The 27,813-nt window shown below is 34.9% G+C and overlaps 1 protein-coding gene across 8 annotated transcripts in view; it reads left to right on the top strand.

Moving 5' to 3' along the window:
* ABCD3 (ATP binding cassette subfamily D member 3) overlaps nt 1–27,813 on the top strand; it is a 76,172-nt gene that overhangs the window by 22,097 nt on the left and 26,262 nt on the right. For 3 of the 8 annotated variants that reach the window (XR_011532539.1, XM_008524611.2, XM_070592598.1), the window contains 8 exons: nt 4,578–4,614; nt 11,638–11,736; nt 14,179–14,267; nt 19,023–19,092; nt 20,461–20,558; nt 20,919–21,042; nt 23,264–23,320; nt 25,855–25,997. Coding sequence is in view for 7 of the 8 variants with exons in the window: in XM_008524611.2 (XP_008522833.1) it covers nt 4,578–4,614; nt 11,638–11,736; nt 14,179–14,267; nt 19,023–19,092; nt 20,461–20,558; nt 20,919–21,042; nt 23,264–23,320; nt 25,855–25,997 (717 nt within the window). In the remaining variant the exon portion in view is untranslated. Of the gene's footprint in view, nt 1–4,577; nt 4,615–11,033; nt 11,237–11,637; nt 11,737–14,178; nt 14,268–17,349; nt 17,420–19,022; nt 19,093–20,460; nt 20,559–20,918; nt 21,043–23,263; nt 23,321–25,854; nt 25,998–27,813 lie in introns of all 8 variants that reach the window. The other 5 variants (XM_070592595.1, XM_070592594.1, XM_070592596.1 and 2 more) reach the window with 3 other exon arrangements.

Raw genomic sequence — 27,813 nt, 5'->3', positions numbered from 1 at the left:
TAATAATGTCTTTTGAGAAGCAAACATTTAAAGTTTTGATAAAGTCCAATTTATTGATTTTTTTTTCCTTGTATAGTTTGTACTTTGTGTGTCTTATTTAATGTCTTTAACTCAAGATTACTAAAATTTTCTCCTGTTTTTTTCTAGAAATTTCATAGTGTTAGCTCTTACATTTAGGTCTATGTTCCACTTCAGATTAATTTTTGTATGTGGTGTGCAATGAGAGTTGAGGTTCGTTTTTTTTGCATATGGCTATCCACTTGATCCAGTACCATTTGTTTAAAAGATTATCCTTTCCCTGTTGGAATTGCATTGGCACCTTTGTCTTAAATCAGTTGACCGTATATGTGTGAGTCTACTTCTGGACTTTTCTGTTTCTTTGATCTATATTTATACTCCAATGTCAGACTCTCTTGATTACTATAGCTTTATGATAAGCCTTGAAATCAGGTACAGTTTCTCCAACTTTGCTCTTTTAAAAAATTTATTGGTTATTCTAGCCTTTGTATTTGCATATGGATTTTAGAATCAACTTGTCACTCTACAAAAAAGCCTGATAGGATTTTGATTGGAATTGCATTGAATTTCTAAATCAATTTGGGGAGAATTGACATCTTAACAATATTTAAATTTCAATTTCCAGTTCTTTGCTCATATGTAGAAATACAGTTAGTATTTATGTATAGATGTTGTATCCTGGACCTTGGTTGAACTCAGTTAGCTTTTTTGTAGACTCCTTAGGATTTTCTATGTAGATGTGTATGGAGTCTGCAGTCGTTTCTTTCCTTTCTGTGTGCCTTTTATTTCTTTTTCTTACCTTATTGTCTGTGACCTCCAGTAACAATATTGGATAGATGTGGTAAGAGTTGTCATCTTTGCCGTGTTCCAGAACTTAGCAGAGACTCAGTCTTTCATTATGATAGTATGATGATAGTTGTAGGGTTTTGTTGATGTCCTTTGTTAGATTGAGGAAGTTCCTTTTTATTCCTCCTTTGATGAGAGTTTTTACGAGGAATAGGTGTTGGATTTCGTCAAAGACCTTTTCTGTATCTGTTGATATGACATGTGGGTTTTTTTAGACTGTTAATATAGTGAGTTACATTGATTTTTCAGATGTTAACCTGACCTTCCATTTCTTGGGTAAAATCCTCCTATAGTTTTTATAAATAGTTATCAGTCTTTTCTTGCCAAAGAAAAACGAGAAGTTTGCACCAAGCACTTCTTGCAGTATTCTAAAGTACAAAGGTTGTCTTGAGGGAAAGCACTGGTGCAATTTACTTGTGAACTGAACTTTTTTGTGAGCATCATTTTTACTTGAAAGAATGACTGAATAACTCTGGTTATTTAGCCTTGAGTATTGCAGGCATTTTTGGGTAATGCCATCAAGGAAAAAGAACTGGCAGTGTTTGTTACTAATGTTACAATTTAGGCTTTCAAGTGAAAATTAGAATTTGGAAAACTTGTCTTTGTTACCATGAGCTTGATAGCTTCCCAATGCTTAAGACTTTTCTAATGAGACTGTTACAGTATTAACAAATGTAATTTTTAAAAATATTATATAATGAAATATATTACCTTCATTGATATGGTTTCAGACTACACTGCAACATTATAGTATCACAGAAGAATATCCACAGTTATTAAAATACTCCTGTTTTACAACTGCCTGTATGTATTGCTGTAGATATTCTAGAGAGAATGCAGGCTCAGATGTGAGAATCCAGTTGTCTTCTATTAAGCCACATGTTAATGAGATTTGCCAAAATATAAACCAGTGCCACTTTTCTTACTAAATTGTTTTGTTTGGGAAAATACAGCTATTTTTATAAAAATTTTATTTAATGTTCATTGTGTTTATTATCTTCAAATAAGTAAATACTTTAAAAATTTCTGAGGTCAAATTTCCATATGATAAATATCCGCAGATATAACACAAATAAATAAAAGCTTTTTGGGATCCTGAGACCACAAGGTATGAAAAGTGCTGATCCAGAATGGTGCCTAGTATATAGTAAGCAATTAGTAAACATTTGAATGATTCTTGACCATGTCACTTTTATAATTTACCTGTCTTTTCAGTAGTACATGTATTTGATAGTGTATCTTTTTTATGTCTTTCTTTCATACTCTAGCAGCCAAGTTGTTTTCCATATCTTGTCCTGGTAATGTGATTCTCTTTTCCTTGCCTCTGCTCAGGCAGAGCTATTGGGCAGGCAATGAAAAGAATTGATACAGCACCTGACGTATTTTGGAAAGCTTGCTGACTTATTGAGCAAGAAAAAAATAGATGAGCAGCTCCTGTCAAAATGAGATCACTATTAGTATAATAGACTGGTTATACAAGTGGTCATGATTCACAAGATTTAAAAATACTTTCAGTTGGTTATACCCTGAAATGTAACAAGACAACTGATAGTACTGATTGTTATAAATGTTACAGATAGCTTGCCATTAGTGGCAAATATTAATATATTTTGAATATATTGAATACTTTTATTTTAATTTATTTAGCTGATAAATTGATCATTTCAGTAGCCAAAAGGAATATACAAGAGTAAAAGACATGTTTGTTGGAAAGCCTTTTTAGTTTCATAGGATAAAAATCAAGAAAAGGGAAATAATGAATTTTTGTTAGATTTGAATCTACCTTCTAGTAGATCATGTTTTTGGAAGTAAATTAACTTCTCTCCAGTCTTTAGCATGACATTTCAAGTGAAAAAAATGTAACCCATGAAATAGGATTCTAGTATACTGCTCTCATTTATCCTAAGTGATCGATATATAGTTGTATAGCTAGTATCTTCAAAATTGAGAACATCTGTGGAAAACATCAAAGAATTCTTTAAAAGAAGGAATTTAGAAAGCCTTAGAAAAGAGGGCTCATAATTAACTGTGCATGCCTGAACGTATATATAAAAAGCATTTTCTGAACTAGTTTTTGCAATCTCAAAAATTTAAAAACAGATAAAACAATCCTGTGATATATTTGAAGTTAGAAACGATAGTAAACCTGGGCACTGTTAAAATAAGACCATCTACTGAATTGTAGTTAAGTTTCGGTTTCTAGCCTTGTTTAGTTACCTGGTATCTTAGTACTTAAAATGTTCATTCTACAGATTGTTGGAGCTCAGCTAGGTGTTGAACATAGGGGATTGAGTAACATATGACCCCTGTAGTAGATACGGAGATGTGCTGCCCAGATTCCCCTTCAAAGAAGGGCTTACTGTCCAGCTGTGAGGAGTGCGGATCACCAGGTAACCCCTACTGCCCCCACCTTAGGATCTGCCTTAGCCGCAGAGCCACCTCCCCTGAGGTCTTACCTCTTTGGAGTGGCATGCATTTGCACTGAGCAAGGAAGAGGTATAAAGACCTGACCATTTCAGCCCATCACAGAGCACCCTGATGGACCGTGCTTGCTTCAGGGCTTCCCACTTGGATAGCTGAAATTTTCTTGGGCCTGCATCACAGTTTTTCTGCCCAGTCTTGCTTTGCTCACCTTCCTTTCTCAGTGTGATCAGTAATTAACATTTTCTACCTCAAACACCACCTCACCTTTACTTTGGAGAAGCCAACCTATAATAGCTCCTGATCTTATGGAGCTAATTTCCTGGGGGGGAATATGCATTAAACAAGAGATTTAAAATGTGATCAATGTTATATAGAAACATAGGATGCTATAGTAATGTGCTATAAAAAGAACCTAAGCCTGGTTATTATTTTGTTTAGGGAAGTAGCCTGGATTAATAATAGTCAGACCTGGGTTCAAGTGCCAAATTAACTGCTTTGAGTGCCATGAACCTTGGCATGCTCTTGACTCTTTTCCCAGCCAGTTTTTCATTTGTAACATGGGAGTGACACGTGGTTTTCTCGTCCTTTAGGTAACTAACCTGGGATTATTCACAAGGCTAGGAAAAGATTCCCAGCAGCAGGAGAGAGGGCCCAATGCACAAACATTTTTCAAGCCCTTGCTTGTGTCAGTTTGCTAATGTCCCATTGGCCAAAGCAGTTCACATGGCCCAGCCTTGATCCAAGGATGGAGAAATAGACTTCTCCTCTCTATAGGAGAATTTGTAAATAAGTGTGTGTGTGTGTGTGTGTCAATTGTCAACATGATGCCTGATACGCCATAGTAGTAGTTAACATTTACTGAGCACTTTCTATAAATTATACTTAGTAAGAGGCAGCTGGGCTATTTAATATATTCTATTTCCGTATGATATGTAAAAGAAGAAACTCATTTGGAGAATTTGGTATATTCTTTTGATATCTTAAAATAATTTTTTGGGGCTGGCCCCATGGCCGAGTGGTTAAGTTCACGTGCTCCCATGCGGGCGGCCCAGTGTTTCGTTGGTTCGAATCCTGGGCGCGGACATGGCACTGCTCATCAAACCATTCTGAGGCAGTGTCCCACATGCCACAACTAGAAGGACCCACAACGAAGATTGTACAACTATGTACCGGGGGGCTTTGGGGAGAAAAAGGAAAAAAACTAAAAGCTTTAAAAAAAATAATAATAATTTTTATGGTGGGAACAGTTTGCAAGTAAAGCTTTTTCTCTTTTTTCTTTTTCTCTACAGTAAGAAAAATGGAAAACCACCATTACAGAACAATGAGGTAAAATTTTAAATCATCTCTTTGGGATTTCGTGCATATGTTTCATTTATTTTGTAGTATAATTTTTGAATTAGGATAAAATCATAGAATTGAAGAATTAGAAGGAAACTTAAATATCATCTCCAATGTACTACCTATTATAGGACTTCTTCCTGAAATAGGAATCCTTGATAGGTGACTTGAATCTGTTCATTTGATGGAGAGTACTACATAGGAGACAGCCATAACTGTTTTAGTTCTAGCCTGTGATGAGATTAATCTTTTCCCTCTAGCCTCTTAATGATTGACTCTATTTTGTCTTTTGTAGCAACACAGGCCAAGTTTACTCTTATTTTCTCTAATGGACTTTCATACTGTTTAAACATAGTCGTTATCTTCGGAGTCTTTTTTTCCATGCTAAGCAACCTGCATTCCTTCATCTGTTTCTCACGTGACGTGGTTTCTGATCCTTTTTCAATTCTGTATGCATTCCTGTGGACCTGGACTAGTGTGTTTGTCTACACATTATGCTTAGAGTAGAATGTGGTTGTCCAGATGTGGTCTGGCTAGCATGGAATACAACAGCGCTATTACATCTCTTGGTGTGAACACTATATTGCTAGAATTCAGCCTAAAGTTGCTTTTACTTTTCTAGCCATAACTGCCGTTTACATTTGGAGTTTATGGTGAATGGTCATCTTCAGATGTCTTTCTGATGAATGACTCTGTTGACAGGTCTTCTACATTTGTATTCATTAGTTGATGTCTTTCTTTTCTTTAATAACAGTTTTATTGAGATATAATTTACATACCATAAAATCCATCCATTTAAATGTACAATTCAGTGGTTTTAGTATTTTCACAGAATTGTACGGCCATCGCCACTATCTAATAGAAAATTTTCATCTCCCCAAAAAGAAATTCCTTACCCTTTAGTAGTCGTTTCTCATTACCCTTCCCTCCAAGCCCCTGGCAACCACTAATCTACATTCTGTTTTTATTGATTTGCGTATTTTGGACATTTCATATAAGTAGAATTATGTAATATGTGGCTTTTTATGACTGGCTTCTTCCACTTAGCACAATGTTTTCAAGGTTCATCTGTGTTGTTGCATGTGTCAGTATTTCATTCCTTTTTATTGCTGAATAGTATTGCATTGTATGGATATGCCACATTTTATTTATCCGTTCATCAGTTGAGGGAAATTTAGCTTGTTTCCCCTTTTTGGCTATTATGAATGATGCTGCTATGAACATTGATGTGCATGTTTTTGTGTGGACATATGTTTTCTTTTCTCTTAGATATATACCTAGGAGTAGAATTGCTGGGTCATATGTTAACTCACTTGCTTTCTTTTAAATAAACGTTAATTTATCCCTGTAGATGTCAGCTTATTGCGTCTATTAGTCTGTTCTATAGTATATCGACACTATTAGTGTAATTTTGAATGTAATTCTAACATCTAGTATGTTAGGTAGAAGTATTACCAACAGAGTTAATTCACTTTCTCTTTCTGCCTCAAAATAGCAGATAGTATTGATGAGGTAAGGACCAAGGAAATCCCTCTGTGGCATGTCTTAATCTTTGTTTTTGTTTTTTTTTTTTTTGGTTATGGTTTATTCAGCTTTGACTATATCCAACTGTAGCAAAATCTGGTTTTTATTTTCTCCTTTAAGACCACAATAATTTTATAAGAAACATCAAATTCCTTGATTAATTTATTAATTCATTTATTGGGTCGATCTGTCAACAAATATTGATTGAGCCCCTCATATATGCCTGGCATTGTTCTTGGCTCTGGGTGCATAGCAGTTATAAAAATGAGTCCCTGCCCTCATGGAGCTTCCATTGTACAAGTCAGCTAATATACTGGTGTAGTATCCTTAACAGAGAAGGAAATTAGAAGAGTTTGGCATGACTTATTTCTAGTAAACTCATGCTGGCTCTTAGTTATCAGTGTCTCTTAAGTCTTCCTAAACTCTCCATATTAATGTCTAACTAATCTCTGAATATCATGGAAATTGACATTAAAATTGCTATTCTTTATTTTCCATACTGTTTTTCCCAGGCTTTGAAAAATGAGAGAAGATATGCTTATCTCCAGTCTTTTGGCATATCTCCATCTTCATAATCTCTCGTATCTAAATTATATTTGAGTAATCAAACCTCAGTTATCCTAGCTGTATCTGCTGTCTGCGTATCTGTGAGTTCTAGGACATCATTGAAACTAGTCAGTACAGCTAAATTCATTCGCTCATTTTTTGATTCTTCCTACTTTTTGTACTTTTTTTTTTAGCATATTCTTATTTGCAAATCATATAATGTGGCCAAAATAAATTTAGGGTAGATTAAATGGTTGACCAAAAAAAAGATCTAAGACAGTATGCACACTGATAGCACATTTGTAAAATTTATAGGAAGTTCACACACATATATATATGCTAAAATGAAATCTGGTGAGATATGTGTCAAATATTAATAGTTGATATCTCTAAATGGTAGGTATAGGCTCCTTATTTTTGCTCATCAGGATTTTCTAGTTTTTCTACAGTGAATGTTACTTATGAGGGAAAGCAATTATAAAAAGGGAATCTTTTCACTGAAATATTTTATAATCTTTGGTTGGATGAGTGGAGTGAGAATTTTCATAAGACATGAGATTTAAGAAGGAGAAAAAGATTGAATGGAGTTAGAAAATAGTATAAAGAGATAATTGATTTGCCTTTAAAATACTGCTCATTTGGGGCCGGCCTGGTGGTGCACCGGTTAAGTGCGCATGTTGCGCTTTGATGGCCCAGGATTTGCTGGTTTGGATCCCGGGTGCAGACATGGCACTGCTTGGCAAGCCATGCTGTGGTAGGCGTCCCACATATAAAGTAGAGGAAGATGGGCATGGATGTTAGCTCAGGGCCAGTCTTCCTCAGCAAAAAATGAGGAGGATTGGCAGCAGATGTTAGCTCAAGGCTAACCTTCCTCAAAAAAAAAAAAATACTGCTCATTTAATTTTGACATAATATGCATGGTATAAAGTTCAAAATATATAAAGGTAAACACTGTGCTGGGTTTGGTATTTAACATTCCCATGCATATTCTTATACTTTTGGTGGGTGTGTATGTATGTATATCTTCGTAAACAATATAGATAGAATTATTTTGCGTATTGAAAATTTCTATAAATCTAATCATTTTATGTATCATTTCACTTTTTTTCCCAGCATGTTATTTTAGATCGTTTATGTTGATAAGCGTAGATCTAGTTAATTTAACTATTCTATAGTATTCTACTGTATGAATATGAGCTGCTTCCTTTTTTACAATTATGTAGAATTTTCATTGCATACATTTATCATAATTTATGTAATTATCTCATTATTGATGAACATTTAAGTTTTTAATTTTATAGTATTATAAACAGTGTGCAAGTTTTTTTTATTTCTGTCTTTAAGCATATGTGCAGGAATAGCTGTAGGATACGTTCTTAAAAGTAAAGTTGCAGCGTTATTTTACATTTTATAGTCAGTGTACGTTTTATATTTTGATAGATGGTACATAATAGTTGTACTAATTTACACTTTCTCCAACAATATGTAGTAATGCTTACACTCTTGATGGCACCATATGGCCTTTTATTTTGTTTGCTATTTCAAACATTGATCTTTTTCGGTCAGTTCTAGTTCATCTCACCTTTCTAAGTTGATTGACACATCACTAGGAACTTCTCATTGCCCTTGACCTTGTCGCCTCCTGAATATTAGATACATTTCTTCTTCTGGTTGCGTTATTACTTTAACTTCTTAAATGGTCTGTAACTAATGGTTTTCTTTTTCTATTATTTACATGTTAGATTTATATCATTAAAGTGTTTTTTTATGTTTAAAAAATTACTGAGAAGTTTAGAGGCGGGGAAAGTCAATTGTGAATTTAAAATGAATTCTTAGGAGAAACTAGTAGTGTTTATGAAATGTACTGTCTCTGTAGTTATTCTCATTTAGTTTGGTTTCAGGTATGAATTTTATTATGTATTGAAAATGTTAGAGCATCTTAATATTTCTTCAGCCTTTTGGAGCCAACCCTCCAGTCCAGGTGTTTCTTTGCAGAAAACGGTGTGATGACTTTAGGAAGTATATATTTCCCTTCATAGACTGAAATGTACTGAAAATTGAGTCAGTTTTCAGACAGCTTAAGAAATAGGAGCGGTGACACAGGAACAGAAGAGGAGGAGGAATTATATACTAGGTAGCTGCTATTATTTAAAGCTTCACGGTTACTTTCTTATAACTTTTTTGTTAAACATTGTTTGCTCTAGATTATTGAGAGCGGCTTGAAGTAGGTAGTCCTCTCTTTAAGTCAGAAGATGGCTGTTTCACCTCGGAATTATTCTGTCTAAGGCTCAAGCTAGGAATGGAGAAGGATGTTGACTACAGGTGGGATGAGGTGAGGCAGGAAGACCGTGACAGGAGGAAAAACTTGAGAGTAGAAGTTTAACTTTTTTTGAAAAAGGTAGTTGATATGTATTGCCTTCTCTTCATTCTTTTCTTCCTATGTTTTCTTAGTTTGGGGAAGTAAAAGGGGAGATTTAGGTTGAAGTTGTAAGGTTCGACTTGAGAAAAGGCAGGCTAAAGTGAATAGACTGTGAGTAGGGCTGTTCGTCTGTCTTGGTTGCTGGTGTGTCCCCCTCATTTAGAACAGTGCCATGGACCAAGTGCAGTCATCCCTTGGTATTGGCAGGGGATCGGTTCCAGGACCCCTCAGGATACCAAAATTTGCAGATGCTCAAGTACCTTGTGCTATAAAACGGCATAGTATTTTCATATAACCGATGCATATCCTCCCCTCTACTTTAAATCATCTCTAGATTACTTATAATACCTAATAAAATGTAAATGTGATGTAAATAGTTGTTATACTGTATTGTTTATGGAATAATAACAAGAAAAAGTATCTGTACGTGTTTAGTACAGATGTAACCATCGTAGCTCTTTTGATCCACAATTGGTTGGATCTGGGGATGCAGAACCTGAGGATAAAGAGCGATGGCTGTAAATAGTATTTATTGAATGAATAAGTGCATACATGTGTGAATGAAATAAACTGGGCTTGTTACTCAGTAGGAAGAGGTTTGCAGCCTACATAAGGTTTGAAAGACCTGAACTCTGTTCCAGCAGATACAGGGTAGGCTGATTCTTACTCACTTGTTTCTATCTTAGTCTTCCTGATGTAACTCCGCAAACATAGCGCCTTCAGACTTCCCTTCTTGGTCTGCAGTTCTCTACTACGGTCAGTGCCTATTTATTAGAATTATATATAAATCACTTAGCACAGTGTCTGACATATAGATGGTAGCTTATTATTATTATTATTATTCTAATTCAGTACAGAAACTATTCATTTTAGGGCTCATCGAAGGGCTGGCCCTGTGGCCAAGTGGTTAAGTTTGTGCACTCTGCTTTGGTGGCCTGGGGTTTGCCGGATTGGATCCTGGGCCTGGACCTACACACTGCTCATCAAGCCATGCTGTGGCAGCATCCCACATAGCAGAACTAGACTGACTTACAACTAGGATGTACAACTGTGTACTGTGGCTTTGGAGAGAAAAACAATAAAAAAAGGGAAAGATTGGCAGTAGATTTTAGCTCAGGACCAATCTTCCTCACCAAAAGAGTTTGGAAAAAAAAGGCTCATCGAGTTAGGTATTAATTTAATTAAAACATATTTACACCAAAGTTTGTCTAAATAATAGGATTTACTATGCCATGGGTATTTGTTTTTCAAGAGCGTAGTAGTTAACAAATAAGTGAGCTGTGATTATGGGAGTTGGGGAAGGGGCTTTGTGTGGGATGAGGTCTTTCTGGAGTGTCTTACCTATTCCAAGAAGTTTCTCCTGCCTGTTCTTCCAAACAGTCCAAGGGACATAAAGTAAATAGCCTCCACCATACCCAATTCATGTCACATGCATCCTTGCAAATGGTTTTATACCTTCATTTTCATGAATCAATGAAAATGGAGAAGTCTCTGAAGATAACAAGATTAATTACTACTCTTAAATATCTTCAGGAGTTTCCCTCTATGTGGACAATGTACTCTCTATCTTTACTGTGGCTTCAAGGCTCTGTCCTTTGTAGGCCCTGCCCACTCTTTAGCTTCTCTCATTCTTGTTCCCTTTGCCTTAGCAATGCTATCATCTTGCTCTTCAGTGTGCACACCAATTTTATTCCTCTCACTGGGTTTTTGTGCCTGGAGTTCCCTGTGCCTCACTGTACTCCTCCCTCCAAGATAGTCACATGGTTTCACTTTATTTATGTCTCAGCTTAAATGTCACCTCCCCAAAGAGACCTTTCTTGTCATCCTTTCTGAATCATTCTTTTTTTCATTACCCTGCCTAGACTGTCTGTAACTATTTATTTATCGGTTTATTTTTTATCTATGTTTCCCCTGCTAGAATGGGAACTGTATGAGTGAAGGAACCTTGTTTATCTTTGAATTTATGAGGAAGAGAGAGTGAATTGGCAGATTGCCTCTTGGAAATGATAAATGATAAATCTAGGAATCCAAAAGTTTCCTGTAATTGATATCAGGAAAATTCCTGTGCAAGATTTTTAAAAAATGTCTGCTGTTGATCAGGAAGTGGATAATAAACCATCAGTAAGTACTTGACCATTGCTTAGCTGTCTCTCTGACCTCATCTGCTGCTGCTGTCCCTTGCTCACCGCTCTGGCCAGACTGGCCATTTTGTTGTTGCTCAAGCATGTTAAACAGGCCTTCACCTTGGTATCTTGCACTTGCTGTTTCTTCTGCTTGCAGTGTTCTTCTCCCAGGTATTCACATGGCTCCAGAACTTCCCACTTCCTTATTCAGTATTTGGTAACATCTTATTTTCTTGAAAGCGTGTTTGAATATGCAGAGCAGTACAAGTCTGTGTTCTCTAAATGCAATATCCATCTCAAGAGTTGTTTATATTGATGCAGATGAAACATGGTTCTTTAATCTTATTTGTTGTAGATTTGTTATAGCAATCGTAAAAGCTTTTTTTTTTTTTAATGTAGAAAGAGGGAAAAAAAGAGCGAGCTGTGGTGGACAAGGTGTTTTTTTCAAGGCTCACACGGATTCTGAAAATCATGGTCCCTAGAACATTTTGTAAAGAGGTAAGTCTTATAAAATTATAGTATTAAGTGTTCAACTCTGAAGGTTACATAAGATCAGAACAATAGAATTATAAAGCTTTCTTTATACTACAGGTCAAATGTTTACTATGTAGGTAATGACAACGACTACTAAATTTTTATCTTTAAATCATTTCTTGTCATGCAAGTACTCTTATTCATTGCCAATTTTTAAATAGTTTTTGCTTGTGTATGAAATATTTCATTATATTTTATGTGAAATACTAGAGTTCTTCAGTGCAGCTACCCTAAATGGTGTTGCTTATTATAATGAAACAACATTAAATTTAGAAAGACAGACCTTTTCATTACATTCAGATGTTAATAAATCACATTGATATAAAATATGTTTGAGGATTTATTCATTATAGTTGAATATATTCTTAAGATACAAGAATGATGTCTGAATTCTTCAAGTATTTTCAGGAAATGAGCTGGTTATAGGAACAGTTTTATTATCCCTTCCTTTGCTCTTTAATCAAGATTATCATTATTTGATAAGTATTTTTAATGATTAAAAAATAAAATAATTGTTTTCTCCATCTGTAATTACCTCAGTATTCTCCTTTTATACAACTAGAAATATCACCTTTGACTCTTTCTCCTCCCCATACCTCCCCATGCTTTCAGTGACTGGGATCTGATCGTTTTTCCTTCTAACTGTTCTTACCTGGATATTATAGTGTTCTTTGATTAGTCCCACTTCAAAGAATCTTCCCTTTTTAATCTTTTCTGCCACATTTGTCTTCTTAAAACATAATATTTCCTGTTGTTCAAATTTTAAAAAGCATTAGCCTTATAATCTATTAGTAGCGTGAAAAGGATAAGATACTTCAAAAGCGCCATAATTCCCAAAGAGAACGCACATTCCTCCATCACACTGGACTTGCTCTCCTTCCTCCTCATTTCAGCATTATGTCTTGAGAAACTCGTAAAAAACAACTTAATAATATTTGGTTTTTCCTAATTAGATGAAGAGAATACATGTTACTTGAAGAAAAATAGGAAAATGTAGAGAGATTTTTTTCTTCTTGTCTGTCAGCCACCCACTCAGAGAGAACTTCTGCATTATTTTGAAGTATGATCTTCTTGTGTGTGAGCATGTATTTTAATAAAAATGAAATCACATCGACACTTTTTAAATCTGTCTCTCTATTTTAAGTGTTTTTCCAGGTATCCTTGAGTTTATCTTAAATTAGTCTCTCCCTTTCCATTTCTACTGTTCTCACTATATCTTGTCAGGATTATTATAATCTCTTAATTGGTCTTTTTACTTCTCCTTTTCCAACTAGTCTTCAGTTCCATAACTTTGAAATTAAACACATTACCCAACAAATAGCGCCCTGCCACACACCCTCTTCCCTGACTTTAGCTTCTAAGTTACTGCCGTATCCTTCCACTTTAGAAAGTTTAAGGTCAGCTTTGAATGCGTGTATGGGAAGTGGAGGGTGGATTCTCACCTCACGCAGAGAGACAATTGACTCCTTGCTGGTCACTCAGCCTCTCATCTCTCCCCTCCATATTCCATCTTGCACAGCATTGCTTAAGTCATGTTCCCTAAGCACTTTTTAACATTTGGTTCTACCTAGAAGCTTGTGGTAGTTTTATATTGCCTAAACTCTGCTGGATATGTGATGCCATAATTCATATGATTGTAATCTATTTCTTATTTTCCATTAAATCCTTCATCTTTTATTTTTTTTTCTCATAATCCTCCTTCTCTCACTTGTTTTCCTTGGTCTATTTAATATATTTCTAATGTTATAACCCTCTTTTGCTAGCCGAGATCTTCCCATCCTGCCATTTATCACATGAAATAATGCAAATATCCCTACCTACATTGGTCTGTTTTCTTACTTTTTATGTGTAAACCTTACCTTAATCATTAAGTTGAAAGCCCTGTGAGGGCAAGGGCACTATTAGAGATTTTTCTAACAAATTGAACCAAATTTATTCTACTTAGTAGGTAGAATTTTAGGCTTCATATTTATTATTTAACTGTATATTGACAGTTGTCATTTTTCTTTATTAAAGTTGTATGTTAAAAATATAAGACAATCACAAAAAAATATATATATAGGACAATCACAATATACTGTGATTCAGGTAATCTAAGTTATACTGCTAGTTTCTGTCACAGACTAATTGTATAAAGGCAAGGCATTTGACCTGCCTGGGATGCACTTTTGAATTCTGGATGAAAAAGTTAGATGAAATCATCTGTAAGGCCCTTTCCATTTATACTATATTTTAAAATTCTTTTAAAGTTGTATTTAAAAATTGCCTATAGGAAAAATGTCAGCCAACTGTATTAAAGCTAGAATAAAGCTTTGAACTTAGAAACCAAAAGTCTTTACCAACATAATGTTTCTTTTAACTTTCTAAGATACGTTTATTTAATTTGCTTTATCTGGTTTATTTTAGACAGGTTACTTGATACTTATTGCTGTTATGCTGGTGTCTCGGACGTATTGTGATGTTTGGATGATTCAAAATGGGACCCTCATTGAAAGGTACTCTTCTGTTCACCTTTCTCCCATATGTATGAAATACTAATTTGTCTCTTATTAAGCATTGTCTTAATAAGCAAGAAATAGATTCTGAAATAGGGATAAATACTTAGGTCAAATTATGTCTTTGTTCATTTACTTAAGAGGTATTTACTGAATGTCTCCCATGTGCCAGGCACTCTGCTCCTCTATGATGGGGATGTGCTGGGGAACAGGAGAACCCCTGTACCAAGGCCTGCAGAGCTGACAGTTTAGAGAGGGTTAGAGACGAGTACACAGAAAATTAACATGCAGTATATAGTAAATGCTATGGTGGGGTTTAAAAAAGTCACCAAGTTGAATGTCTAAAATTAATGAGATAATTTGAAGGAAAATATCAAAGCCCTTCAGGGAGTTACATTGAGAGTGTTTACTAAAAAGAAAAAAAAAATTTTAGCCATTTCCTATAGTATTTCTACATATTATTAATCACTGCAGTTGATAATTTTGAGTTTAAAAGCAAAAATAACAGTTGGGATATTAACATGTATCTGTTAATAAAGAATTTATTTCTCATGATACCAATTTGAATGTTAAAGTAAAAAATTTTTCTTGGAATTTTATTTCCTGGTATGCAATATTTTATCAGAAAATTTCTTAAAATATTTAATGTAACTTTTTGAATGACAGTACTTAAAATTTTTAAATGCTCCCACATTTTGAAATACAGGTTTTTTTCTCGTATCCTTGATTTGCTTCTTAGAGGATATGTAGGAAGAGGAAGAATGCTTTGTACATATGTTATCTGACTCATCTCGAGGGGAATAACGAGGGTTGTCTTCATAGGAGTAAAGCCCTGACCTGTGCCTCTGCTCGTGTGTAAACTGAGTAGGCTCCTCTACTCCAGCACGCGGGTCTCCCTGAAGTCTGTGGTTGGTCCCGTGCCTCTTTATTTTAATCAGGGTAATGCAGGAATAGCTTAAAAAGTGATACCTGAACATAGCTTAATGTCAAGTAGTCTCTCAGGACTACTCACAAACACACCAGTGCCCTGCCCTATTCCTCCCGCTCAGAACTGACGTTCCCAGAGCCAGTCCTTTTCTATTCTTGTTACTGTTCCTTTCGTTTTCTATTCTTTTTACTGTTTCTTCTCTTACTTTATCTCTGCATTTCAGTGTAGCGTACCTGCATTACTGTTTCTAGATTTTTCAGTTTTAGAGAGTATGTATTTATTTCCTACTTTGGAAGATGAGCTCTTTCACATGCCTGGCCACACCCATGCTCACCCTCTCAATGTGATGTCACAGTTTTTTGTTAAATCAGAATTTACTCTTTACATGATTTTGACTGTTGTATACAGCTGAGCCATAAGGTAGTATACTTGTTAGTATGCCAAAGTATACTACCAAAGTGTAAGTTTTATACACAACTTTTTGTTTTTCCTAGTATTTAGAAATTGCATGTTTTTATTTGTGTGCTTTAGTTTTTTACCTCCTTCTTACTAATTCAGCTCAAGCTTACTGACAACACTGTAAAATCTTTTTCAGTATTGTAATATGGTTAAACACATCAGGTCATCTGTCCATTTTTACCTGTTACCGGCCCCCCCATACCTCTTGTCAGTTTCCTGTCTTCCTGCTGGAATCAGGATTGATTGCTCTTTAGGCCTACCAGAGGTCAGGTTTGAATTTGTTTTTATCGTGATCTTGGGAATTTCTTTCATCTTTCTCTCCTGCATTAAATAACTTGTTTTCTGGACCTTTTATTTTTCTCTTCCTCAGTTTACCTTTTCATTTTGGCAGAAGCAGTCTTTTTCTGAGAAAGGGTACGAGGAAGTACATTTTTGAGACCATGTAGATCTGATAGTCTTCTGCTCTCACACTCGAGTTGGGTGTATTTATACATTCTCACTTCTGGTCAGTTTTGGAAAGCCTCACCCTGTTGTCTTCTGTAGTGCTCAGTGGTTCTCAATTTTGCCTACTGGTTGATTCGAATCGTCTGGAGAATTTTGAGACCTATTAATGCGTGGGCCCACCCCCTAGAGATTCTGATTCAATTAGTCATTACTTTTGAAACATCCCAGGTGATCCTAACATGCAGCCAAGATTAAAAACTGCTGATCTAGCTTCCACATTGGGAGTTGAGGCCCATTCCCGTGCTGATTGCCCTTTGTTGGCAGCGGATCTATTTTTTCCCCTCTCCGGAAGCTTTTCTGATCATCATCTACCATCAGCCGATGGTGCATTAATTTAATTAGTGATAATGGATAAGAGGAAAGTTATTATGTAGCATGAACCAGCTTATAACTCTACTAGGTGGAGTAATCAACTTGTTGGGTGTACTCAGTTTTAAGCTTGAGTTGCGAGATGTAGAAAAAAATGAAAAACAAAAAAAACTTTTAAGAGTTTCTAAAAAACATGTTATTTTGATACAATTTAAACTTATGGAAAAGTTCCAAGAATAGTATAAGGAACTTCCTTATACTCTTAGCCCGAATTCACCAATTGTAAAACAGTTGTTTTAAAAGTTAACTGTTAATTTTCTCCTTAGTAAATATTTTTGAACTTCTCCTATGTATGAGATCTTTGATATTTGGTCAAATTAAAAGTTTTAAAATATTGTGAATTCTTAAGATGGAACAATTTTATTTGAAAAATTAACAAATTTCTCTAATTTGATACTAAAGCTACACTGTAAATTGATTTATTTGTCTTTTCCTTTTTGCCCCTTCCAGAATAGGTTTAGATTCATGTATTTCTGCTAAAAAAGAGTCTCAGAGAGACGTGTTATGGTCCTTAATGTATTTGATTTTAATGTCCTTTACATCTTTTGGGGTTATTTGTTAGCAGCGTGGTCAGATTTTAATAGGACAGACCCTTCATTAGGATAGAAACTGTGGTAATTCCACTATACGGAGAAGAATCTTTCATACCTTAGTACTGCTATATGTAATCAGAAAGACATATTTTATTTTCACCCATTTGACTACAAACAGCATTTTAAAATTATCGAACTATCTTGTAAAGATCCTTATGTGTTTTGGAAGAAATAATGATTGGGGCCACAGTAAAATTCCTCTTTATTAACTGTTATTTCTCTTTTGCAGCGGAATAATAAGCAGAAATAAGGCTTTATTCAAGAAGCCATTTTTTAAATTTATAGCTGCTACTCCACTGGTAAACCATTGCTGAATGATGGCATGTGCTTTACCAAAGTTTTATAATCTTGTGTGTTTCACAGCTTGGACAGCACTAAAGCACTTTGGTCTTATGTAGTTTGGTTCAGACAATTTGAATCTAAACCTCTAAACTTTTTGTGCTCTCTTAATTGCTGCTTGTCTCTAATATTATTGCTATAAACTTTTTTGTGTGGTTCTATTTTAACTTTTTTCTAGTTCAGCTTTTTTTTAAAATTTTTTACTGTTTAGGAGTTATATCAAAATTGGACTGTTAATTTTTCTGTCAGTCCAAGTACCATTTCCCAAAGTATGTTCTGTGGAATCCCAACTATGACAGAGGAAATGCTGCATGCTACAGAGCTCTCAAAGGGTTACAATGCACACACTATACATTAAGAGCTTTGAGAGGTCTTTGGTAGAGACATATGTTAGCTTTGTTTATCAGGTTTTCCCAAAGTTATTTGACCATGGAACTTTTTTACTGTAAAAGACCAGTTATCATTACTTGGCATTATTCCCCTACTCCCTCATAAAAGGCAAATTATTTCTCTATCATATACAGTCATTTTTTTGTGTGTATTGAGCTAGGTTTAAAGCATTTAGTGCAGTGTTTCTCAAAATATATTTTATTTACATTTGGGAATATTAATAAATGTTATTTGAAAAAAGCGCATGTGATCAAATAAACTTTATCTCTTTCTTAGATCATAAACATATGGCACTCAAAGATCCTTTACTTATACAGTGTAATAATTTTCAAACTTTTTAAAAAAGTAGTGGAACCCTCGTTTTAAATAAGTTCTTAATGGATATTAAAAAAAACATAAATATGTAAAATAGATTAAAAACATACAAAAGAGGAGCTGGTTTAATTGAAGTGTGTTAACAAAGCTGAGGGCTCTATGGAACCGTTCTGAGGCTCTGAGGAACCCCACGCATCTACTTTCTGATTTATCATGTAGTCCCGGAGTCAGCAAAGCAGGACCTGCAGGTCACATCCCACTGCCATCTGTTATGGTAAACATTTTTTAGGGCACAGCCAGTCTCATTCTTGGCTGTTTCTGCTCTACAATCGCAGAATTGAGTAGTTGCAACAGAGACCTGATGGCTCACAAAGCTTAAAATACTGCTCTTGGTCCTCTGTTGTCAGAGGCTGCTGATCTCTCCTTACTCTGTCTCCCTGCCATCAGTTCATACACATGAGCGTCAGGATGTTCAAATGTTTAAAAAGAAACAAACAAATACTAGTTTGTTTTATCTATAGTAACCCACTCCTCTATCTATAAAGTTAATTGTTTCAACATCTAGCCCCTTTTGTGGCAGCTTAAGCCTTTTAATTACCATTTTTACTTAAGAAAGAACTAGTTATCATTCTTATGATTTTGCAGTTTATAGAGTGATTTTCAAGCAAGCTGTTTAAAATGATAAAATTTCAAAAGCTGGAAACATGTTTTTGTAAGAAAATGTTTTTTACCAACATTTTTCTTATTCTTTTGAGTCAATAAAAATTTTCAGGAGTAATTTTAGAGCTTTACAGAAGTTTTCTTAGTGTTAAATGTTGCTGCTTTTGCAACTAATGCATTGCATGTGGTGGTTTGCAGTGGTATCATTGGTCGTAGCAGAAAAGATTTCAGGAGATACTTATTCAACTTCATCGCTGCCATGCCTCTCGTAAGTGTAATTCTTTAAAAATCTTCACAGAGGGAAAAAATTGCATCGTACTAAAATCTTTAAGGATTTTTACATATTAAATTCTTTAAAGATTTGTGATACAAAAGTTCCTGTTTTGAGTTTAGTTTTGTAACTTACAGCAGAATTTTTCAATGTCAATCTTTAAATAGAAAAATTAAAAGGAATTCTGTTTGTGATTCAATTTCATTGTGTATGGATATGGATGTATACATATGTGGATGATTTTTTTTTTTAACCTTTAGGCCAGGGTCTCTCGAATGTTTAGTAGCATACCACTGGATGGCAGAAGTACCCCTCCCCCCAGTTGTGACTACCAAAAATGTCTCCAGACGTTGCCAAATGTCCCGTGGGGGCTGAGGCAGGGAGGGGGGAAGGGGTGTCCACAAAATCACCGGGGTGGAGAATCCTTGCTTTAGACCATAAACCGTTAGAGTAATTTGAACCACTAATACAGTTGAAGTTAAATTGGAATTTAATAAAAATAAAATAAAAAATAAAAGTAAGTGTTTGGTCTAAATTATAAGTGATTTTCTTGCTTGGTTCTTTATTCTATTTTATTGACCCTTTAAGAATTTTAGTATTATAAATGCGGGAGTAAAAAGGAAGAGCTTGGTTGTAAAATACAATTAATTAGAAAACATATCAGAGATTTACTAGAACTTCAGGATGGACATACATGGTTTTTAGATCTTTTAAAATAAAAAATTGAGGTAAGCAGCATAGCGTTCATTAAAAAATTGAGATTCAGCAAAAGACCAGGGTTTTCTTGAGAAAATTTTTATGTAAATATGACTTCAGAACTATAGAAGAATTAATTTTAATATAATGATGGAAAAGAATAGTAAAGATGACTCTAGAAATAATCTGAAAAATGGCATTTTTATTTAACAAATGCAAACACCATGTGGATAGTATTCCATTGTCTAAGGTTATAGTGCTGGTAGTAGGGCACAGAAGATAGAATCATAAAGGTCAGAACTCCTAAAAGCAAGTCCTTTACATTGGGTAGAAAGGGGACAGATTTGGCTTTTAGTTTTTTTACAAAAGAAAAGGTAGCAAGGTGCTTCTCATAATTAATGATATTAACAGATTCTAAAATTAAGTTTGAAGTAAAGTTTAACAAAGCAGGTTATATAGGTTATAATATATAAACCAGTTGCATTTGGTTTGGCATGTTCTCTTTGTATCTTTGTAATTTTTAAGTAAGCTAGAACTGAATTATACCAATTTGGGCTATCAATTATAAAAATCATAGGATTTGGGGACATAGGCAATGATACAGAAATAAATTATAATTTAGTAAGTAGAAATGAAGCAAAACCAATAAAATGTGTTTGTCTGTTTTAGATCTCTCTGGTTAATAACTTCTTGAAGTTTGGGTTAAATGAGCTCAAGCTGTGCTTCCGAGTAAGACTAACTAAATACCTCTATGAGGAGTATCTCCAGTAAGTCATAACCTATTTTTTATTAAAAATATTTAAATTGAATAGTAATACTTACTATATTGAGATGTTAGAAGTTTTTCATTTTTATTGGATATGTTTTTCAAGAAAATTGCTCTTAGACCCAGAAACATAGGAAAAGATCTCAGCTATTTGGAATCTAATCCTGGCTCTTCTGTTAATTGGCAAGTCATCCTTCTCTGGACTTGCTTCCTCGTCTCTAAAATCAGTTAGGACAGTCTTTAGGGCCTCTTTCAGCTCTAAACCTCTGTGTTTACGTGAATTTATACTGTGTAGTATAATGTGAATTTTTTTGTTTTTAAAATCGTTTGTTTTAAAATCATTTTTTTATTGCTATTTTAGAGCTTTCACATATTATAAAATGGGAAATCTGGACAACAGAATAGCTAATCCGGACCAGCTGCTTACCCAAGATGTAGAAAAGTTTTGTAACAGTGTAGTTGATCTGTATTCAAATCTTAGTAAGGTGAGTGTCTCTCTTTCTTTTTATTATTTGTTAATTTGTTGAAGTTTGAATCTGAGCAAACTTATATAGCATTGATTTGTTGGACGTAACAGCAGCATATAAATATTTCATGCTTTTTTTAAGAAAATTAGAATTGTTATAATAGTTTCAACTATAATTTTTTAATTTTTTATATTATTTCTGTGAGATACTTTGGCCAAGAACTGACAATTTAGTGTCTTAAACAGATTGTATATGAATTTTTCAGGCTGATTTCAGAAAAGAGCAAATTTAAATTTTTATCTCTTGACCTGTGTACTTTTGGTAATCGTTAGAGATTGACGCTCATTTGTGTTTTCAATTCCACACCTGTAACACTGGGCTAGGACTTCTTCCTGCTCATTTCTCTGCTTCAATCTTTCTAATTCTAATAGATCATTTAAGTAATAGTCAAAAAATTTTTACAGGGTATTAGTTTATTTCTGTTTTCTAATTACTGTTTTCTCCCTTCCAGAATATTGCCAAAGCTCTTGACTCTGATGATAGGCCTTATCCAGTTCTCTTCCTGCTAATTTCCTCAGTTCTTACTTATCTTACTCGTCTTATCTCACCACCTGTACACCTTTTGCTGTGGTCTTCTCATTAATCCATCTTCTTTGCCCTTGCCTCCTGCATTGACTAGGACATGTAGTGGGCACCTACAAGGTCTTCTACCCAGCATCTCCTCCCCTCTCCATCTTACATCCCCCATTTCCCACTCCAGTCCACATGACTTCTCTTGGTCTGGGATGGGAACTTATCGTATCTTTGCCTCTGGCCACAGTTAATCCAGATATCTAGTCTGGAGACAGAAAGCTATATACAATGGGCCAGGTCACATTGTGAGAACAGGAATGGTCCTGGTTCAACCACGTGGATGGAGGGAGGATAGGAAATTCTTGGAAAAGTGATATGTATCTATAGGAGTTTCCCCCTCGTGATAGGCCCACTACTAAGATACCTTTTCACTTCATACCAAACTGTTCTTTACTCAGCTCTTCAGAAGCCTTTGCTAACTGATCTCAAACTCTAGCAACTCTGACAACTACAAATATTTCAGTAATCCAGCTTTTTTTTTTTCTGCTCCCATTATCACATTTTAAAGTTTGTTCTGTGTGTGTGTGGGATGGGGTGGGTATATAGGAAAATGTTCATGTAATTCTGTAGACGTTGTTACGTATTCTTTACATCTTGGCACTTGATCAAGTCTACAGCTCAGGTCTTGTCACATCTGCAATAGAGAAAAATATTATCAAATTAATTAATTTGTGATGGTGCTATATAACTACAGTATATTTACTTTTTAAAATATCTAATTGAACTCTGACTTGAATTATGAGTCATTATTTTTGTCAACAACTTTTAAATATACTGGAATTTTACAAGTATGTCTATCTTCTTGATAATTTATAAGGCAAAAAAGAAAAGATTCATCTTAGTACAAGCCAATTAATAAACCAAGCTGCCTATCCTAGTAATAACGCAGACGTTAGAAGGGGGTGGCTAAGACTCAAAGTGAGTGAACACAGTTTGGGTTTCTTGAAAAACACTTCAAAATATGTACAACTTTTAGTACGTCAGTTATCTCTGTGTGTGAGGAGCAGTACATTAATGTATTATTTGACTTCTAGAAGCTTGAGTTTTATATCAGAAAATTAGATTCATAGGCTTACTCAATTAGTTCAACATACAGATGTTGTGATAAAGTAATAGAATGAAAGAATATTAAGACCAGGAAGAGCTGCTCATTTTACAGGTGAAGGTAACATAGCAACCAGAAAAGCAGCTGGCAGATTTGGGGTTACAACTCAGATCATTTTATTCAGTGTCTTTACACTACACTGAGAAATTACTGAGTTACTAATAGTTACTTATCACAGTAGAACTACCTTAGTTGATGAAAAGTGATAAATGTTTTTCCCTCTGGATGGTTAGTAGACGTTGGTCTCTATTTGTCAGTTTCTTTAGAATAAAAGCTGTCTTATGTATTCATTAGTCTGCCACTGTGATAGCACGTTATTCATAGTGGGAACTCTGCCTGTTGACAATTATGTGTTAAATGTTGAATAGCATTTTCTACTTAATATGGTGTGTTAGCTACCAATCTAGGCAGTGAGTACTAGATTACCTAGTAGATTATAGATCTGCTAATCTGTAGATTAACTACACATTAATTCTGTGCTTTCTAATATTTATTTTACAGCCATTTTTAGACATAGTTTTGTATATCTTCAAGTTAACAAGTGCAATAGGAGTCCAGGTGAGTTTACTTTTATTTTATCTTTTAAATCGCTGTAATACAGTATTGTGAATATCTAAATGATTTGTAAGTGTAGGGGAGGAAGACATTTCCTCTACCCACTCTAGGTCCTTCTGGCTGGACAACGAATTCAAAAAAACTCACAAGACAGAATAACAGGAGAAAATTAAACAAAGCTTTATAATGTGTATAATGGGAGAGACCCAGAAAAACTGAGTAACTCACCAAAACAGCAGAGATTCTCATCTTAAATACCCTCCTGAGATGAAGGCAAAGGAGGATACTGGGGTGGGGGGAGTCGGTTATGGGAGATTACCAGAAAAGCACAGTAAACAAGAATAAGGTTACTATGCAAATTTAAGTCCTTGCCTTCTGAATTGATAAGAGTTTCTAGAGATAAGGTAATCCTCCCTTCTTCCTGGTAAAGAGAGGGAGACACCTTTACAGATGGAGATTTCCTCTACAAATGTAAATGTCTCTTAACAACGGGTAACTTCTACTTTTCAGAGTTTCTCTCGTGTCTGCATTTTTTAAAAGTAACCAGCCCAAAATAATCCTCATGCCAAAGAGACATATCTTTGGATGGCCAATTCCAATACCCCACATAAGAATATTTATGTATCTCGAAGAATGTGTTTTTACTATATGTAGCTAATAGAGTATGGTTATAAAATAATTCTGTACTAGAGATTTAAAAAGTATTCTAATTTGGCTTTTTAATCTTCCTTAAGTTAGATACTTGGAAAAATTTTGTGGCATTAATAACCAGAAGTGCTTAAACATTGAACACACATGTATTTATTGTTGCAAAGTAATATCTAAGAAGAGATTTGCAGATAGCCATTTTAATATAAAATTTGAAGGTTAAAATATCAGAAATTCTTTTAGAATGGCTATAACAGTTTCAAGAATATAATAATGTAAATGGTTGACTATTGTCATGAACCTTATTACCCTGCCTCTCTGATATTTGTGTTGGTAAGAATGACCTTTAAATTCTCTTTGCGTATTCTCGTTGAAGTCTACCTTTAGTCATTCAGTATGTAATGTTATTATATAACACTCATATAATAGTGTGGTTGTCTTATCTATATATGTACATGTGTATGTATGTACATTTTATAGTTGGTTAATAAACAGTTTATATAGTGGTTTTTGTTCCTTTCTAAAAAACTGGGGGAAGCAGTTTTTTATTTGTCGTCTTGTCTATCTTCTTAGCCCTTTGCTATCCCATGATCCAGGTTTAATCATTCTTATAGCTTGTTTTTACTATAAGAAAGTGAATATACCTAATCCCTCTTGTCTCTATGCTGTAATATTTTTATGATACTTAAATTACATTTTTATAATACTTAAATATATCTTCATGTATTCCTATTATCTGATTCTGTATTTCTTGAAAATAGAAACTATTTTTTAGTTATCTCTTTTGCCCATATTTGCAGTAATTGTTGAAATGCATTGACTCAATCATACATAATTTTTAAAATGTGGAACACACACTGTGTTCCACACATCCTGTGCCAAGTAGTAGGAATAAAAAGATGAGTAAGCCACTGTTCCTCCTGAAGAAGCATTATGATCTGGTGAAAGGGTAGATATTCAAGCAATTATAATGCAGTGATAAATCCATTAATAGACGTTTGAAAAAAGTATTTACTGTCCAGAAGAATTGGAGGTGATATTTGAGCTGCTTTGAGGAGGATGAGTTCGGTGTCCATTAGATATGTCAGGCCTGCCAGACATAAGAACAGCTTGACTGCATGGCATGTTCAGGAAAACAGTTATTTCAGGGTGGCAGAACATAGTATATATATGGGAATGAGGGAAGTGCCTGCGATGAGCTTAGAAAGGTAAGCTTGAAGCTTCTTTCTTGGAAGTGTCAATGGGTGATGAGGTCACTTACAGAGTTAGAAAGTATGGCAGCTGGAAGTAAGATGTAGGAGAAGGGAAAGGCAGATCAGCTCCTTCGGAGGAATTGAGCTTGAGGCTCTGCAGAGTACTTATTTGGAAATAATATCTTAGATTCTTTTTTTTTTTGAGGAAGATTAGCCCTGAGCTAACATCTGTGCCCATCTTCCTCTACTGATATCTTAGATTCTTAAGAGTGATGGGATTAGAGATATAAATTTAGAAGGAGAAGAGAGCTAAGGAAGAAACCTCAAGAAATATTAACATTCAAAGAGAAGATGAAAAAGAGGTCCGAGAGTTATTGTGGAATCTTAAGAGAATATCCAGAAGAATTCCATCAGAAGAATTGTAGATGCCATAGAGAGTGAAGACCGCAGTTTGGAGGGTTTAGGTGAGCAAATTTAGGACAGCTAGGACATGAGCTGCACTGGTGGGAGGAGTAGATGAATAGCAAAAGCGTAAAGCCCTGGAGTGTATTTTCTCAGAAAATAAGGGGAAAAAATTAGTCAAAAGAGTAACTTCTCTCAAAGACACTGGAGTTACAGAAATTGTGCATGTTGCATCCAATGAATTTATTGTATCATCTTTGAACTTTGTATATCTTTCTTTCCTAATGATAATAGGGCCCAGCAAGCATGATGGCCTACTTGGTTGTTTCTGGGCTATTCCTAACTCGACTTAGAAGACCCATTGGTAAGATGACAATAACTGAGCAAAAGTATGAAGGAGAGTATAGATATGTTAATTCCCGGCTCATCACAAACAGGTATGGAGAAAAATATTAAATGCATTTAGCTGTCCTAAAACTTCATTTTTATGGATATTAATGTCATATAGGTTGTCTCCAAAAAGAGCAGTAACACTGTTACTGAAACTATGTTTGTGTGTGTGTATTTACCTCTTTTGAAAGTATACGTTGTGAAGGATGTCAGTTTTATAAAGTAGTAATCCTTCATGGTTCTAACCCTTTTTCTTGTTAACTGTGTAGTATCCCTGATTCACCTCTTCTTGTCTTCTATTGACTAATTTTCTGTTAATTTCTCTTTAAACATAGTCAAATACAATTCAGATTTACTTACAATTACTTCTTCAAAGGAAATTTTGTCTCAGATAATCCACAGCTATTTTTGTTTTGAGATTATGTTTGGAATACTCAGTAATTCATTCTCACTATGTGTGTCTTTACCCATTTTCCAGATAGTTTAAAATCTGAACTAGGAAGAAAAAGTATTGGGGCTTTGGAGCCAGCCTGACTAGTTTCAAAATCTACCTCCCCCACTTAGCAACTGTATATTATATGACTTTTGGCAAGTTATTTATAGCCTCACTTTTCTTATTTATAATAGGTAGATAATGCAGGGTTATTGTTAGGATTAAATATGAAATAAATATAAAGCTTCCAGCACAGTTTTTAATATGTAGCAGGTGCTCAATAAATTTTCTCATGTATTGGCTGTCAATCTTAAGTCATTTTCGAGAACCCAAATATTTATTTACTACCCTATAGTCATTTACACCATTACTTAGGAAATTATTCTTTTAACAGTTCCCTCTTCCTTTATTTCCTTGGATTGCTAAAACAGTACCAGTTTTAGTTTTGTGCTGTAGGGAGGCAGAAGACTAGATCGTTGAGTAGAGGGGTGATGTGCCAAGTGAATGAAAGATGACATCAGCTAGAATGCTTTCTGTTGCAAGAAACAGAAAATTCTGACTCAGATGGGTCCAACAATAAGGACAATTTACTACTCCACACAAGAACACTTAAGAACAGAGCAATTCCAGGCACAGCATGATCAGGGCTCTGGCTCTTCTTTGATGCTCTCTTGGCTCTACCTTCCTTTGTATGCTGCCCCTTTCCTCAGGCTCCTTCCTGTTGTGATAACAAGATGACAAGCGCAGTTTCAGATCTCACCAGCTCTCCTCCCCTGTTAAAAGTGCCAAAACAAAAACAGACCATCTCTTCTGCTGCCTCTTTAAGAGAGCAGGGAAACTTTCCCAGAAGCCCCACAGCAGACTGTTTCACATCTCATTGGCCAGAATTACCACTTTAGGCAAGCAGGTACGGCAAAGTGATTGCCTTAGACCAGTTGGACTCATCCACTGTGGATGGGGTTGAGACCATTCCTGAACCATTTGGCTGCGCAGGAAGAGATAGATAACTTTAAGAAAATTGGAATTCTCTGAGGAAGAAGAAAGTGGAAGAGAATAGATGTTGGATAGGCAGCCATCAATATTCTGGGATATTCTGTCCTTTCCAGTTTTAGATTGGGGCTAAAATGACTTAGTTCAGGAGTAGAATTCTCACTTCATATTCCACCATAGGCTTAAATGTGAAGGAAGTAAGAGAAGTAATTATAGGTGTAGAATTGTGTTTCTTAAACTGGGATTCTGATTCCCCAGGGTATCATTGTGTAAAGGAAACCATGAAGCACAGGTCGAACATGATGCGTCTTTATAGAAAGTTAGTTCCATTTGAAGGGGTTGAGGTAGGAGCTACCTTATTTTTATGATGGAAAAAAACACAGGTACATTTTGGAGTGGAATATGAAATTCACATAAATTTTTAAGGAAAAAGACTTTTT

The sequence above is a fragment of the Equus przewalskii genome, chromosome 24 (genome assembly GCF_037783145.1).
Source record: "Equus przewalskii isolate Varuska chromosome 24, EquPr2, whole genome shotgun sequence".
NCBI classification, from domain to species: Eukaryota; Metazoa; Chordata; class Mammalia; order Perissodactyla; family Equidae; genus Equus; species Equus przewalskii.
This window is presented reverse-complemented; position numbering and strand designations above follow the sequence as displayed.